The sequence below is a fragment of the Elephantulus edwardii genome, unplaced genomic scaffold (genome assembly GCF_000299155.1).
Source record: "Elephantulus edwardii isolate Elephantulus edwardi_28Jun2011 unplaced genomic scaffold, EleEdw1.0 scaffold00069, whole genome shotgun sequence".
In the NCBI taxonomy this organism is placed as follows: Eukaryota; Metazoa; Chordata; class Mammalia; order Macroscelidea; family Macroscelididae; genus Elephantulus; species Elephantulus edwardii.
The window spans coordinates 10936470-10954167 of NW_006399819.1; the positions used below are offsets into that span (position 1 = coordinate 10936470).

The 17698-nt window shown below is 38.4% G+C and overlaps 1 protein-coding gene and 1 pseudogene across 2 annotated transcripts in view; one reads left to right on the forward strand and one right to left on the reverse strand.

Moving 5' to 3' along the window:
• The window catches only part of LOC102865274, a 40485-nt pseudogene extending 32306 nt beyond the window's left edge, over positions 1–8179 (forward strand).
• FAM73A (family with sequence similarity 73, member A) overlaps positions 1–17698 on the reverse strand; it is a 154295-nt gene that overhangs the window by 101102 nt on the left and 35495 nt on the right. For both annotated transcript variants that reach the window (XM_006888591.1, XM_006888592.1), the window contains exons 5-6: positions 14140–14276; positions 12487–12610 (exon numbers count right to left, since the gene is read on the reverse strand). In XM_006888591.1, coding sequence (XP_006888653.1) covers positions 12487–12610; positions 14140–14276 — 261 coding nt within the window. The remainder of the gene's footprint in view (positions 1–12486; positions 12611–14139; positions 14277–17698) is intronic.

A 17698-nucleotide genomic window follows, 5' to 3' on the forward strand; every position in this document is an offset into this window, starting at 1 on the left:
CATGGTACCCTCAATACTCTTCTCCAGCACCACAGCTCAAAGGCATCAATTCTCCTTCTACCCTCCTTAATCACTGTCCAACTCTCTGATGCATAACAAGTGATAGCAAAGACCATGGTGTCACTAATATTACATGTAAGAAAAATCCTGCTGAAGATTATTTTTAAAAAAATGACTGGAACAGTACATTGACAGAGAACTATCAGAAATAAAAGCTGGATTTGGAAGAGGTCATATCACTAGAGACATTATTGCCAATGTCAGATGGATCTTGGCAGAAAGCAAAGAGTACTAGAGAAAAGTCTATCTGTGTTTCATTGATTATGCAAAGAAATTTGACTGTGTGAATCACAATAAATTGTGGCTAGCCTGGTAGAAAATGGGAATCCCAGAACACTTGATTGTGCTTATGCAAGATCTACATGTGACCAGGAAGCAGTCCTCTGAATAGAGAAGGAAAACACTGGTTCAAAATCAGGAAAGGAGCGTGTCAGGGATTTATCTTGTCTCCATATCTTTTAAATCTGTATATAGACTAGATCATTCAGGAAGCTGGCATTTATGAGGAGGAATGTGGCATCAAGACTGGAGGAAGACTCATCAACAACCTACGTTATGCACATGACACAACCTTGCTTGTTGAAACTAAGGAGGACCTAAAGCACTTGCTGCAGAAGGTCATGGACTGTAGTTTTCAAAGTGGATTGAAGGTCAACATCAAAAGACAAACAACACTGCATCACCTAGCAGCACCATGACAGATGGAAAAGACTGAGGTTGTTAACAGTTACAGCTTGCTTGGCTCCACAATCAACATGCTTGGCACCAGGAGTGAGGAAACCAAAAGACAAATTGCATTATGAAAATTTGCTATCAAGGACCTCTCCAGAATGCTGAAAAGCAATTATGTCAGTCAAGAGACTAAGGTGTACCTAATCTAGGCCATGGTGTTTGCAAGTACTTGCTATACATCAGAGAGCTGGACAATGACTAAAGATGACAGAAGAAGAATCAATGTCTTCAAATTGTGGTGTTGGAGAAGAGTCTTGAACATACCATGGACTGCCAAGAAAACCAATCGGCCTGCCTTGGAGAAGGTGAAACCAAGTTTCTCCTTGGAGGCTAGGATTTTGAAGTTCTGTCTTACATACTTTGGGCACATGGCCAGGAGGGACTGATCCTTGGAGAAGGATATCATGCTCAGAAGGGTGGAGGGACAGTGCAGAAGAGGACGACCCCAGATGAGATCGACAGATACAGTAACTGGGGCAATGGAGGTTGGTGTGTCAGAATTAATGAGATTGGCTTAGGATAGCGAAGGGTTCAGAGCTGCTGTACATAGGTTCACTATGGGTTGCAGGCAACTCAATGGCACCTAACAACAACAATAAAGCCATGCATCAGTGATATTTCTAATACAGCATCACTAGATAACTAAGCCAGATGAGGTCAGAAATATACACCACTAGTGGTTTTGTCCGTATGGAGTAGCAAGCACTGTTACTCAAAGACAGTGCCTCTCTGGCAATTCCAGTCTACCAGTGGCTCTAAGGGAGAAAGACTGGCAAGCTCCTCCTATGCACATTATAGTCAGTTCTGACTCGATGACAATGATAGAGAAGCTAACCAAATGTAGAGTAATGGGGGTCTCAATCTAGAAATTCCATTCATTCAGAACCCCAAATTAATAATTTCTTTAGGAACAATGTGAAGACCTTAGAATTATGCCATTTGCCTTAAGATTTTCTTGACCAGAAGCAATGTGAACCCGAAGCATAACTTTCGTGGAATCATTTGACAATCTGAGCAAATTAGACATAATTTGACAACCTCAGCAAATCAGAGACAGGTTCAACCAATTCCTAATGAAGACAACAGAAAAATGAAAATTTGAGGATGTAGAATCAAACCAAAGCTGAAATGCATATTACAAGAACAATACACCTACATGATCCTCATTAAGAGGCTAGAAATAAACTCTGCAGGTAGAAGATTAGAAGAGTGTAGGCAAAGCCGTCAATTCTAGAAAAAGACAAGAAAAATCTCAGGGTACCCTCTACCTTCTTTATATTTACAGTTTTCCCCCTATTTCTTTTCCCTTCAGTGTCCTTGCTACTTAATATTACTGTATTTCTTAACTGTTCCATTCCCATTTTTCTTCTAAATTCTCTTAAAATTCCATTCTCTGTTCTTTGTCCTCCTTATTATCATAAATACAAGATGCTCTAGTGGCACACTGATTAAGCACACAGCTACCAAGTAAGAAGCTGAAGGTTCAAACCAACTAGTCACTCTGCTGGGGAAGAATGTGGAAGTCTGCATCCATAAAGTTTTGATACCTCTCTGGTGCAGTTCCACTATGAATCAAAACCTACCTGACAGCTACAGGTTTGGTTTATTCTTTGGCACCATAAATATCATCCTAATGAAAGCTAGACAGCCCCCCCAAAAAAAAACTCACCATAGAATGAAACAAAGATTCTGACAAATTATATTTGTTGATTATTAATATTGTCTACTTTTTCCCTAGCAAAAATGTCCTAGGTATGTCATAATATCAGATATCAGTAGCAGACAGGAGTCCTTGGGTAGTGCAAATAGTTATTGCAGTGACTGCTAACCAAAAAGGTTAGAGATTCAAGTTTATGCAGAGGTACTTCAGGAGAAAGGCCTGGTGATCATCCCAACAAAAATCAGTCACTGAAAATTACGTGGAGTACAATTCTACCCCACAGAATTTTACAAGCCACTATGAGCCAGAATTAACTCAACAGCAAGTGCTGTTAAGTACCATCAAGTCAAGTATGAACCATAGCAACATTATGAATAAATCTGAACCCTGTACTATCCTGTGCCATCCTCACACTTCCTGACACACTCCACCCAATGCAGCAGTCACTGTGTCGATTCATCTGGTTCAGGCTCCTCCTATCTTTTGCTGACCCTCCACATTTCCAAGCCTGATGTCCCTCTCCAAGGAATGGCCTCTCCGAGCAACATGCCCAAGTATATGAGACTAAGTTTTGCCTCTGAGGAGCACTCTGGTTGCACTTTTCCCAAGAAATATTTGTTTGTTCTTTAGGCAGTTCATAGGACATTCAGTACTCTTCACTTACACCACAGCTCAAATGCATCAATTCTTCTGTCATCCTTATTCATTGTCCAGCTCTCAGATGCATAGCAAATGATCTGAAAGATCATGGCCTGAAACAGATGCACTTTAGTCCTCCTACTGACATCAACACTCCTCAATAATTTGGAGAGGTCCTTAACTGCAGACTTTTCTGAATGAGTGCCCTGGTTTCCTGACTATTGGTACCAAGGGTGGTGATTGGGTATCCAATTAAGATAAAATTGTTGACAACTTCAATCTTTTCTCCATCTATCATGATGTTGCCTATCGGCCCAGGGAAAAGAATTTTTGTTTTCTTGATGTTGAGATGGAATCCATATTTAGCTCTTTGATCTTCTGCAGCAAGTGCTTCAAGTCCTCCTCATGTTTAGAAGCAAAGTTGTGTCACTTGCATAAAGCAGGTTATTGATGAGTCTTTATCTGATCCTGATGTCACATTATTATTTATGAAGTCCAGCTTCTCGAATAATTTGTTCAGCATACAGACTGAGTAGGTATGGAGAGAGGACACAATCCTGATGAACTCCTTTCTTAATTTTAAACCATACCATGCTTCTGTGTTCTGTTCACACAATAGCCTCTTGGTATAAGTATAGATATTGTTAAGCATGATTAAGTATCCTGGGATTCCAATTCTTCTCAATGTTAGCCATAACTTGCTATGATCCACACAGGCAAATGCCTTTGCATAATCAATAAACCATAAGTAGACATTTTTCTGGTATGCTTTACTTTCAGATAGGATCGATCTGCTGTCAGCAGTGATATCTCTGGTGCCACAGTCTCTTCTAAATTCTAGTTGCAACAGTAGCTAATCAGCATGAAAAAAACTATTAAAAATTACTTCAATTTTAATGAATTTATTGTAACAATAATAGTACTTAAAAAACAAAGATGAAAGTTAAAAAGAGGTTATAAACGGATAGTAATTTATAATTTTAAATTACTTACATGTATAATACACAGAGATGTACACTTCTCAAAATAATCCACTTTAAATGCTTTATGTTGAGCCAAAAATTTTGAAAAATTAATGAGTAGGTACTACATAGTTTACAGAAAGGTATGAATTAGGTTTGTATCCTTTCTCCAGATCTATTTAATCTGTATGTGAAGCAAATTACTTGAGAAGCTGGACTTTATGTAGAATGTGGCATCAGGATCAGAAGACGCATTAATAATCTACATTATGTAGACGACACAACCTTGCTTCTTGAATATGAGGAGGAGTTGAAGTACTTGCTTCAGAAGATCAAAGAATACAGCCTTCAATATGTACTGAATCTGAACATCAAGAATACAAAAATTCTCACCACTGGAGAAAAGACTGAAGGTATGAATAATTTTATCATAGTTGGATCCACAATCAACAGTCAGGATATCAGGAAATGTATCACACTGGGTACCTCTCCAAATTACTGAGGAGTAATGATACTAGTTTGAGGACTATGATATATGCCTGATTCTGGCCATGGTTTTTTCAATCACCTTCTATGCTGCTGACAACAGGACAATGACTAAGGATGACAGAAGATAACTAATACCTTTGAAGTGAGGTGTTAGAGAAGGGCACTGAACATTCCATGGACTGCCAAACAGATAAGCCTTGGAGAAAGCACAGCCAGAAAGTATTTGTTGGAGGCAAAGGTGATAAAGTTTTCTCTCACAAACTTCAGGTATGTTGCTAGGAGAAGCTTTTCCTTGGAGAAGGACATTATGCTTGGGAAAGCGGAGGGTCGGCAAAAAAGAGAAAGACCTTTAACCAGATGGACTTGACACAGTGACTACAGCAATGAGACTAAGTGTGTCAAGACTGTGAGGACAATACAGGACAGGATTGTTACAAACCTTTATAAAATGCCTGGAAGAAATGAGGTATAAAGAGACAAACACACACAAAAGACAATATAAGACTGCAGCCCCAAGAGTCTGCATCGTTTATTTTTTTTATAGGGGTTTTTGCTATGATCTCATTTCTCATTTTTCATAGACATAAAAAGCAGGTACAGAAACAATCGAGCAAGGGAGGGTATACAATTTATTCCTTATGACAGATGTTGTTTTTACATGAAAGGAGTTAGGGGACCGAGATGACCAAGATGTTTTCTTAACAGGAAGAGATACCAGCTTGTGCTTGCATGCAAGACCCCAAGTTCCCAGCCCGTATGCAGGACAGAGGACAAAGGTTTCTCTTCAATTATTAAACCAGAAAGCCACCTGCTTGCAGGCTGAACTTTGAATTATGGTGTCCGGTCCTCCTCACAGGATAAAGTTCAGATATGTTGTTCATAAAGTCACTATGAGTTGTACTCAACTCGACAGCACCTAACAATAGCAATCTTTCTTTATTTTAAAGCAACAATTCTCCTCACAAATGGTTTAAACTTATTTGGGAAGGGGGAGGTAATATAATTGCCTTTCACATTCATTGGATGAGTTTTAAAAAGTTCAAGAAGCAATTTTAACCATTCAGCCCATCTAAGATGTCACTTTATCTTAAATATCAGGAAACAAAAGTAATGGGACATGACACTATATGTATTAATTACTGAGGCTGAGCCCTCAAGTATAGAAACACACAGAACTAGGAACAACTATAAGGAGACACTAGTGATTGGAACATGGAATGTGAGAACCGTGAATGTAGAAAAATTGAATATTATTAAGAAAGAAACAAAAAAGCATAAATATAGACATACTAGGTATTGGTGAAATGAGATGGACTGGTACTGGAGATGTAAAGGTGAGGAAAAATGCGGTTGCTTTCACAGTTAAAAAAATCATTTCTAGATCCATCCAGAAATACAATGTTGTGAGTGACAAGATAATATACATATGCATACAGGGAAGTTCAGTGAATGCCACCATTATATCATATGCACCAATAACAAGAGCCAAAGAGGAGGAAATAGAAGATTTCTACCAACTTTTGCACTCAAAGATCAATCAAACATGCAATCAAGATGCATTAATAATAGTGACTGGAATGCAAAAGTTGGGAACAGAAAAGAAGGATCAGTAGTTGGGAAACATGGACTTGGTGACAGAAATTAACCTGGAAATAGAATGATAGAACTTGGCACTATTAACGACTTATTCATTGCTATATTTTATAGAAAAACATAAACACAGGCTATACACATGGATTTCACCTGATAGTATGCATAGGAATCAGACCGATTACATCTGTGGAAAGAATCACTGAAGAAGCTCAGTATCAGCTGTGAAAACTAGGCCAGGTGCTGATTGCGGAACAGACCACCAACTACTCATATGTAAGGTCAAGCTGAAGCTGAGGAAAATTAAATCAAATCCACAGGAACCAAAATATGACTTTGAGTTCATCCCACCTGAATTTCAGAACCATCTTAGGAACAGGTTTGAAGCCTTGAACACTAATGAGTGAAGATTGGATGAGCTGTGGGAGAATATGAAAAATATCATCCAGGAAGAATGCAAAAAGTCATTGCAAAGACAGAGGAGGAAGAAGAGACCAAGAGGGATGTCAGAAGAGACTATGAATATTGCACTAGAGCACCAAAAAACCAAAGCAAAGGAAAGAAATCAAGATATTAATGAACTGAACAGAAGATTTCAAAGGGCAGTGAGGGAAGACAAAATAAAGTATTAGTGCAAAGAGCTGGAGTCAGAAAATCAAAGGGGCCAAAACTGTTCAGCATTTCTTAAGCTGAAGGAACTGAAGAACAAACTCGAGCCTCAAGTAGCAATACTTAAGGATGCTTTGGGCAGAATATTAAATGATCTAGGAAGCACTAAAAGAAGACAGAAAGAGTATACAGTCTTTGTACCAAAAGGAATTGGTGGACACAGAAGAATTTAATGAAATAATGTACGAGCAAGAGCCTGTGGTGATGAAGGAAGAAGTACAAGCTCCTCTGAAAGAATTGTCGAAAAACAAGGCCCCAGGAAATTATGACATACCAATTGACATATTTCAACAAATAGACGCTGCCCTGGATGTGAACACCAAGTTGTGCCAAGAAATCTGAAGGAGGTGCTGCTCTGGGTGTGCGACACTGAAATCTTCCTGCCGCCTTAGCTCCACTCTCGTCGCAGGTGATGGTCTCCTTCAAAATGTCGCAGCACCTGCTATCAACCCATTGTCAAATACACAGATGCCCAATTTGAGGCCTATCTCCAGAAAGAACTGAAGATTAAATGGTCTCTATACAACTATCATGATTCTTATATCCATGTACGCCTTTACTTCATTTCCCCTACTGGTCACTCTCTAAAGACATTCGGTCTCTTAACCATGAAGAATCTTGCCAGTTGCCAGTAAGGTCAACATTATGCCAGAGATTGCCAAAACAGATGCAATTTCTAAAACCAAATTACAGAAGTTCAAGATCAAGCTCATGAGTGACTTGGTTAGCAATGGTGTCCATATATATCAGCTCCCAACAAATGATGAGACTTGGTAAACTAGATTTTTTAATGAATGCACATTTACCATGTGCTGTTATAGTAAGTATGAATGAGGTGGAAGTTGGAAATAAGCTGGCCAAAGCTCATCAGTATCCATGGAGTGCTGTACATTTGGAAAATGAGAATCACTGTGACTTTGTCAAGTTCTGAAAAATGCTCATTTGTACTAATATGGAAGATCTTAGAGAACAAACTCACACTAGACACTATGAACGTTATAGGCGCTGCAAACTGGAGGAACTGGGCTTTAAAGACATGGGCCAGAGGACAACCCAGTCAGTCTTCAAGAGTCTTACGAAGCCAAAAGACATGAATTCTACAAAGAATGCCAGAAGGAAGATGTTTGTGCAATGAGTAAAGGAAAAAGAAGGCATACTGAAAGATGTGGAAAGAGAGCTGCGGGCCAAATTTCAACATCTTAAAAGAGTTCATCAAGAAGACAGAATGAAGCTTGAAGAAAAGAGCAGACTTTTAGAAGAAGAAACAGTTGCTTTTTCTAAAAAGAAAGCATCCTCTGAAATATTCCATAACCAACTTTTTTCTGGTCCTACTGGTAGCAAAAGGGAAAAGGATTGGAAGAACTTTAGTTACATATAAAACAGTCATTCTAGAACATCATATAAGAAGATTGTTACAAGTGGAAGTTATTAAAAAATTGGGTGCGTGCCTTGATTTTCTTTACTGTTTTTATTTGCTGTATTATTTACTTTTTCTCTATCTCATGAATGGACACAATAACTACAATTTATGGAAAATTATTTTAAAATATAAGATCAGTACATATGCCCAAGTGGACAATATTACTAGGATAATGACTGTTACAATTTTTTTAAAATTGTATTTTATTATTTTTTTGTGTGTGTACTGTCAAATCGAATCTGACTGGTACAGGAGGAGATTGCCTCTCCTTCTCCAGCAGAGCATCTGGTGGATTCAAACTGTGCTCCTCTGGGACTGCAGTACAGCTTCTTGCCACTAGACCACCAGAGTTCCCTGTTACAAATTTTTAAGTTCCTTAAAATTGTTCTCCCTTTTGCCAACTAACTGTTAAATTCTCAGTGCATTATACCAAAGAAAGAAGTGTTAGTGCCATTTAAAATCCATAATTTCATATTATAAGCTATATGGTCTACTTATATTCTAAGATGAATCCTTTTTAAAAAATGTATGCAAGTTAAAATTTTAGGGATATATTTTAAAATATATGCCTGAAACTCTATAAGCTTTGAATAGTTTTATAAAAATGCTTAAATTTTTATATGATGACCTAGTTGGTAATATTTAAGCCTTTCTATCAAACTGTTGAACATGATGACCTTCTGGACTGGTATGGATTATAGTGGTTGATGTGACTGAAACAAAGTATGTTTAAAGATGAACACATCCAAGTGCAGAAATGTTGCTCTGTTATAAATACCTTTTGAAAATGAGCATATCACATGATTTTAATTAGGATGTATTTCATACTTGCTTAAAATTCTTTTCTAGAGGAAAAAAAATGATAATGTTGAACCATCTTATTAAAAAAATAATTTTTTATAGTAAAAGACTAGAACAGTTAAATATAAAACATGTTAAGAATCCAGGTAACTCATGGGATATTTGAATTCAAAGTGCATTAGTAATATTCTCAAGACAATTTAATCGTTTGTAGCAATTTTTTAACAGTATATACGTACACTTAACAAGCATTTCATGTCCTTTTTTTTTGTACTTGAAAAGTTCTAAATAAAACTGACATGTTACTCTTGAAAAAAAAATCTGGAGGACAACCACCTGGCCAACTGAACAGATCTATGCTTGTTCCTATTCCAAAGAAAGGTGACCCAACAGAGTGCAGAAATTATTGAACAATATATCACATGTAAGCAAGATTCTGCTGAAGATTCTCCAAAAAAGACTAGAACAGTACATCAAGAGAGAACTGCCTGAAGTGTAGGCTGGGTTTATAAGAGAATGTAGTACTAGGGATATTATAGCTAACGTCAAATGGATTTTGGCTGAAAGCAGAGAGTACCAGAGGAATGTCTATCTGTGTTTCACTGACCATGCAAAGGTATTTGACTGTGTAGATCACAACAAACTGTGGATGACTCTGAGAAGAATGGGAATCCCAGAACACTAGATTGTGTGTATACCTATTCTTGGACCAGGTGGCAGTCATCACAACACAACAAGGAAACACTGCATGGTTCAATATTGGGAAGGGGGTATGCCACGGATGTGTCCTATCTCCATATTTTTTCAATCTGTGCATGGATCATAACAAACTGTGGCTGACTCTGAGAAGAATGGGAATCCCAGAACACTTGATCGTGCTAACAAGAAACCTATACTTGGACCAAGAGTCAGTCATCAGAACAGAGCAGGGAAACAATGCATGGTTCAAAATTGGGAAAGGTATACGCCAGAGATGTGTCCTAGCTCCATACCTTTTCAACCTATATGCAGAACAGATTATCCGAGAGGCTGGGCTCTATGAGGAGAAGTGTGGAGTTAGGATTGGTGGAAGATCTATCAACAATCTGCGTTATGCAGATGACACAACCCTGCTCGCTGAAACTGAGGAGGACCTCATGCACTTGCTGCAGAGGGTCAAGGACTGCAGCCTACAATATGGATTGAGGCTCAATGTCAAGAAGACAAAGACTCTTACCACTGGACAATTGGCAGCATCAGGATGGATGGTGAAGAGACTGAGATTCTTAACAACTTTAGTCTGCTTGGCTCCACAGTCAACACTCTTGGCACCAGCAGCCAGAAAATAAAAAAAAACAAACAAACAACGTACTGCGATGGGAAAGTCTGCTGTTAGGGACCTCTCGAGGGCACTGAAGAGTAATGGTGTCACTGTGGAAATTAAGGTGTGTCTGATACAGGCTATGGTCTTTGTAATCACTTGGTATGCATCAGAGAGTTGGACAATGACTAGGGAGGATAGAAGAACTGATGCCTCTGAGCTGTGGTGCTGGAGAAGAGTACTGAATGTACCATGGACTGCCAAGAAAACAAACAGATTCATCCTGGAGTGGGTTAAACCAGGCTGCTCCTTGGAGGCAAGGATTCTGGGGCTTCATCTGACATAGTCTGGACATGTTGTAATGAGGGACAGGTTGTTGGAGAGGGACATCATGCTTGGGAGGGTGGAGTGATAGTGCAAGAGGATAAGACCCTGTATGAGGTGGATTGATTCAGAGACTGGGGTAATCGGGATGGTGTGTCAGAGGCAGTGCGATTGGTACAGGATAGAGTAGGGTTTAGGGCTGTTGCACATAGGGTCGCTATGAGTCGCAAGCGACTGGATGGCACAACATGTGCGGAACAGATTATCTGAAAGGCTGGGCTCTATGAGGAGAAATGTGGCAACAGGATGGGAGGTAGAATCAAAAACAACCTATGTTATGCAGATGACACAACTCTGTTTGCTGAAACAGAATTGGACCTGAAGTGCTTGCTGCAAAATGTCAAGGATTGCAGCCTTCAGTATGGATTGAAGCTCAACATCAATAAAACAAGGATTCTCACCAGTGGGCCAATTGGCAGTCTCATAATAAATGGTGAAGAGATTGAGATTGTTAACAGCTTCTGTCTCCTTGGCTCTACAATCAACACTTTTGGTACCAGCAGCTAGGAAATTAAAGACAATTAAATTGCACTGGATAAGTCTGCTGCCAGAGACTTCTCCAAAGTACTGAAGAGCATTGATATCCGTCTGGAGACTAAAGTGCACCTGATCCAGGCCAAGTTCTTTGCAATTACTTGCCATGCATCAGAAAGCTGGGCAATGACTAGGGATGATAGAAGGAGAACTGATGCCTTTGAGCTGTGATGCTGGAGAAGAGTACTGAATATACCATGGACTTCTAGGAGAACAAACAAGTTTGTTCTGGAGAGGGTGAAGCCTGGCTGCTCCTTGGAGGCAAGGATTGTGAAGTTTCGTCTTACATACTCTGGACATGTTGCAAGGTGAGATCAGTCCTTGGAGAGGGACATCATGCTTGGGAGAGTGGAGGGACAGTGCAAGAAAGGAAGACCCTTGATGAGATGCATTGATTCAGTGACTGGGGTAATGGAGATAGGTGTATCAGAGACAGTAAGATTGGCACAGGATAGAGCAGGGTTTAGGGCCGTTGTACATAGAGTTGCTATGTCGCAGGCAACTCAGTGGCACATAACAACAACAACATTAAAAGCTAACTTGTAATTAAGGTTGAAAAGAATTTTTAAAACAGTTTAAACACATGTCATAAGTTACACGTACATTTCTGAGATGGCATGACTCTAATATTATTGTTAATTTTCCCCCTTCCTCCAATTTTTGTACTGAAGTAGCTTCGTGCAGAATGCACTTGTTAAAGTAAACTTATAAACTTTAATATAGTATCTCTTCATGTGGTAAACTGATGAGAATAATGGTCCAATCAAGATTATGCATAATCTTAACAATTACAACAACCAGTTTTACTCTTGCCTCTTAGCTTAGCATTCCTTAACTGCCAGACATGCCATTAACGTGCAAAACAATCCAATAGCTATTTTTACTATTGTCATACATACAAAATTTCAGGTAATAGGATAGTTAATAAATGAGGAATAAATGTACTAATGGGGGTAAAAAATATATAGCGTTATCTTTGCCCTGACTGAAAAGGACTTATGTAAGATAAGAAGCATGTCACAATCCTACCTACCCTAAATACTTAAAATTAGTATCTCAAGAGCACTGAACTCACTTGAAAATAAAAACTGAAAGTAAATAACATATTTTTCCCCCTTAGTTCTTTGCTAAACACATGAAACACTAAAACCTAAGACACTTAAGTAAATAATTCCCCCAAAATAAAAAAGATTAAATATGTTAAATGCATACATTTCATAAAAACCATTTAAAACATCCATCCTACCAGTATCATTTGCCAGTGAATTAGGATCAGACGTCCCAAGGGTGGCCTCAAATTCCTCTTGAAGACGATATGCTCTTTGTAGCAGAGCCTCTAGTTTATGGATAAATTCAGTACTAATAATATCCTGCAAGAAGACAAAAAGTCAAAGAGCAAACAGTAGATTCTAATGTTAAGATTCCCAACATTTTCTATTTTTAATTTAAAGGCAGGGAAAGTGGGGACGTAAAAACAAGTGATAAAGCAGTAGAAAGAACACTGCAGTAATTGTCACAAGGCCTAGGTTCCACCTACATCTTTAGTAAAATAATCTTAGTTCTTGGGAGTTCAGTTTACCTGTCAAATTTAAGAATTCTCAGAGTGTGGTTTTTGAAATAACATGAACATCACTTGGAAACTCTTGTTCCAATCTTGGGCATAATGAAACAGCAAGCCTAGGGATAAGTCCTTCCAGTCTGTGTTTTTACAAGTCTACCAGTTGATTTTGATGCATACTCAGTTTTGAGAACTACTGGCCTAGATGATTATGGAATTTGCCAGTTCTTTCTCTGGATGCTTTCCCCCCCCCCTTTTCATTAGTTTATTTACAAAATTCTAATATAAATTAGAACAAATTCTTTCCGTTTCCCTCACCCCTCACCCATCAAATTGTACAAACCAATGATTAATCCCCTCTTTCCCCTGTAAATCCACATCCCTCTATTTCCAGCCTCTCCCACCCCTCCTGGATCCTTATACTCATTCTACAATAACCCTCTCACTCCAGTAAGAGTGGCAAAGCTTAACAGGGCAGCAAGTAAAAGATATTGGAGAGGATGTGGCGAGAAAGGAAATCATACATTGTTGGTGGGATTGCAAAATGGTACAACCATACCAGAAGGCAGTATGGCACTTCCTTAAAAAGCTGAATATAAAGGGAGCTCTGGTGGCCTAGTGGCAAGAAGCTGCACTGCAATCCCAGATGTTCCTGGTTCAAATCCACCAGATACTCTGCTGGAGAAGGAAGAACAATCTCCTCCTGTACCAGTCAGATCTGACTTGATGGTACAATGCACAAAAAATAATAAAATAATTTTTTTTTTTAAAAAAGCTGAACATAGAAATTCCATATGACCCAGATATTCTACTACTTGGAATATACCTGAGAACATGAGAACTGAGGCACAAACTGAGATTTGTACACCAATGTTCATAGCAGCATTATTCACCATCGCAAGAACATGGAAACAGTCCAAACATCCAACCACAAATGGATGGACTGAGAAATTATGGTACATTCACATAATGGAATACTATGCAGCACGCATGCGCAGTAACTTTGTAAATTATTACGTAACTTGGAAAGGACTGGAGAGCATTATGCTGAGTGAACTATCTCTGTATGCTTTTATGAATACAATGGTCTTTCAAAGCAAAGAATAGACTTCTAAAAATTCTTATGTTAATTACTTCTGCGTAGTCTATATATTCTAGGAATGTCAGACAGCTGATGATGAATTGCAAATTTGGTGTTTAACAGCTAACTGAACAACAAAAAAAGAACTAAATCACTTAATCCTAAATAGGGCAAATGGTCTATCAGATGTCACTGAAAGCAAATATCTCAACATCTCAAATAGATTCTTCTAATATAACTCCAAAACAAATCACCCTTACATCGACATTTTCTTCAGCAATGGCATCTCCTGCACCCAGTTTTATAGAACCACAACTTGCTTCATCTTCAACCTGTCTATTGCGAAAAGTTAGAGCTTGTTCCCATCGACGTAATGCCTCCTCAAACAACTCCATACCTAAAAATTGAGAACAAAACAATGGTGAATAATATAATCTGATGCCAAAATTAAGTTATTTGCATCTAGATTGTTTTCATACAGTTATTGCTGGTAGCATAGTTTGTCTATGACTTTAGCACTAAAGAATGATTTTATACTTTTATCATTTCATAGTAGAATCTTAATTTCCCAATATATTTTGGACCTACAGTTGTGGCTACCCAAGAATGTTGAGAGCCAATATAGGGTGTTTAAAAAAAAAACACATAATTCAAATGTATATGGCACTTGGGATTGTTCCAAAAACTTATTAACTCTTCAGAAATAAAGTAAAAATATTTTATACTTATACTCATGTCTTTTTCTCTATCTCCCCTCCTCTCTCTCTCTCTCTCTCTCTGTCTCTCTCTCACACACACACACATACACACACAAACATAGACACACACGTCTTTTAAGCTATCCTCCTAGATTAAAAAGAAAACTAAGAGAAAAATATATGTGGGGAAAAAATCAGTGTGTCTGAACCTTGGATAAGGGTCTGTGAAGATAAAACAAAGCTGAGAGGAAAGACAATCTAGATAGAATAGAAGAAAGAATTTTTACCATTTTCCCTTGTCCTAAACTACTATGATACAAATTTGCTAACTTGGGTGGATACATTGTGGATCAAAGTTAACACTCCAAAAAGGTACTGGAAGAACCATAAAATATTATTGTTCAAATAGAAATTCCATTTCTCTGACAAGAGAAAGCTTTTGTGAGAAAATAGGTATTTCCCCCTAAATAGAATATATAATAATGTCCAGAATATATAATAATAGAATAATGTTAGAAAATAAGTATTCCTTCCCCTAAATATAAAAGAAAAATGTTTAAAAAATATTTATATATTTCAAATAAAACCAGTTATTTCAATTTTTCTAGATGTACATAGGATCTTTTAAGAATCTGTTTAAGAATCATTTTAAGAATCTGTGCAAGTCATTTTCAAGATGTATTGATGACGGGCTTCCCTCGGCCCCCGGTTCGGGGCGAGCCGTCGTGGACCTCTGCCCGGGGCGGGCTGCCCTCAGCCCTCGGCTCGGGGTGAGCCATCGTGGTCCTCAGGGTGAGCTCCTCAGTCCCCAGATTGTGGGGAAGGGAAAAAAAATGCCTAGGGTATCCATAGAATGTTACCTAGGCCACCTTCTGCCACCCTTCCCCCCAGTAAACCTGAAAGCAACACCCTCAAAGCCCTTCTATTTGTAACTCACAAGCAGTTTGTTCTCTCTAGGTTTGCTCCCTTTCCTATAGGTAATCTTAACACTGAGTTTTACTCCAGAATTGACCCTGAACCCATGCCAGTGACAAAAAGGAAATATAACTGACAGCTAAGGAAGCAAAGGAGGATGGAGCCTCTGGGTTCAACCAGCCATCCCCACTGGACCCACCTGGGAAAACACTTTGCAGTCCAGAGGGGAGCAAATGACAGGAAAATATCTTCTAACAGAGCAAGAAGGCAAGCAGCTTTAACCCAAGACCACCAGTAAGGAGATAAAACGTCCTCCATTCCCCCCTTCACATCTACGCCCCTGTTCAGCATGAAGAAGCCAGAGAGTCAGCATCCAAGTCCCAAATCAATAAGACAGTTGGTTTAATTACTATTGGAAAATGCTTGTCATTCCTCTGTAGCATCTGGTCCCCACTGGATCCTCATCATTTCCTTCACCTGTTCCCCCCACCGACCAAACTGTGCAGCTCTGCAACTGCATCCTGGCCCATCCTCACCCTTCTGTCCCCAACCCTCACCTCCTTATACCCCCAATATGTTTTTCACAATAAAAGAAAAAGAAAAAAACAAAAAAAACCCAAGACGTATTTACGTATATTTCAGATGTATTTTCAGATATATTTATTATGTGTTATGTATTTTCAGATGTATTTATGATGTTTCAGTTAAAGATGACCTCTATTCTAAAGTCATAAATATTTTAAAGTATTTAGATGACTTATTTTACTTGGATCTTCAATTGACACTCATCAAAGAAGCAGTAAAGAAAGAAATAAGATAAAAGTAAACAACCCAATTGAAAAATTGGTACAGGATATGAACAGACACTTCATCAAAGAAGACATTGAGATGGTAAACAAACACATGAAGAAATGTTCAAAATCCCTAGCTCTAAGAGAGACACAAATCAAAACAACTATGAGATATAATTTCACATCCAGTAATAATAGTAAAATTCAACCAAGTAGCAAACAAAAAATGCTGGTGAGGTTGTGGAGAAACTGGAACTCTTCCTCCCACTGTTGGTGGGAATGTAAAATGATGCAACCACTCTGGAAGGCAGTATGGCGCTTTCTCAAAAAGCTGGAAATAGAAATACTAGTTGACCCAGCAATTCCACTACTGGGAATATACCCCAAAGAGACCATAACTGACATCCAAGCAGATATATGCACACCCATGTTTACTGCTGCTTTGTTCACAACAGCAAAGAATTGGAAACAATCCAAGTGCCATCAACAAATGAATAAATAGAAAGGTGTGGTATAGTCACACAATGGAATATTATGCAGCACTGAAAAGCATATAAGTCATGAAATATTATACAAAATGGGTGACCATAGAGGACATTATGTTGAGTGAAATATCTCAGTTGCAAAAAACAAATACTGCATAATACTGTTATAAAACAGGGCTGACATGGGGATTAGGGGGAAACTAAGAAAAAGAGGAGATAAATAATGTATATTGCATTGAAACAGACAAGGGAGAGAACTGTATAAAGGTCTATATGATTAGGTATTATTGGCATGACAAAAGTCCAGAATAAGAGCTGCACCTAAAAACAGCAACAATAAGCCAATGTATGCAATTGCTTCATCTCCATATGAAAGCTGGACAATGAGGAAGTTCAAAGAACTGACTGATGTCTTTAAAATGTAGTATTGGCAAAGAATACTGAATGTATCATGGATTGTCAAAAGAACAAGTATCTATCTTGGAAGAAGTACAGCCAGAGTAGTTCTCAGAAACAATGAAGTGAGACTTCATCTCTCATCATTGTGTCGGCATGGTAACAGGAAGCACCTTGGAAAAAGACATCATGCAATCTTGAAGAAGTGTGGTTCACCAGATGCTTTGCTGGAGAAGGAGGGAAAATCTCCTCCTGTGCCAGTCGGATCCAATTCCACGGTACACAATGGGGTGGGGGGAAGCCATAAACAAAATTAACTCAGCATAGAAAAATAGGTTTAAAAAAAAAGAAAAAGAAAAAGACATCATGCTTGGAAAAGTAGAGGTTCAGTGAAATGCAGGAAGACTCTCAATGAAATGAAACAACACAGTGACTGAAATATTTGGCTTAAGCACAGTAGCCATTGTAAGGATGGCACAGGACAGGCAAGACTGTCATACCAAAAAAAAAAAAAAAAAAGAGCTGAATCTACAG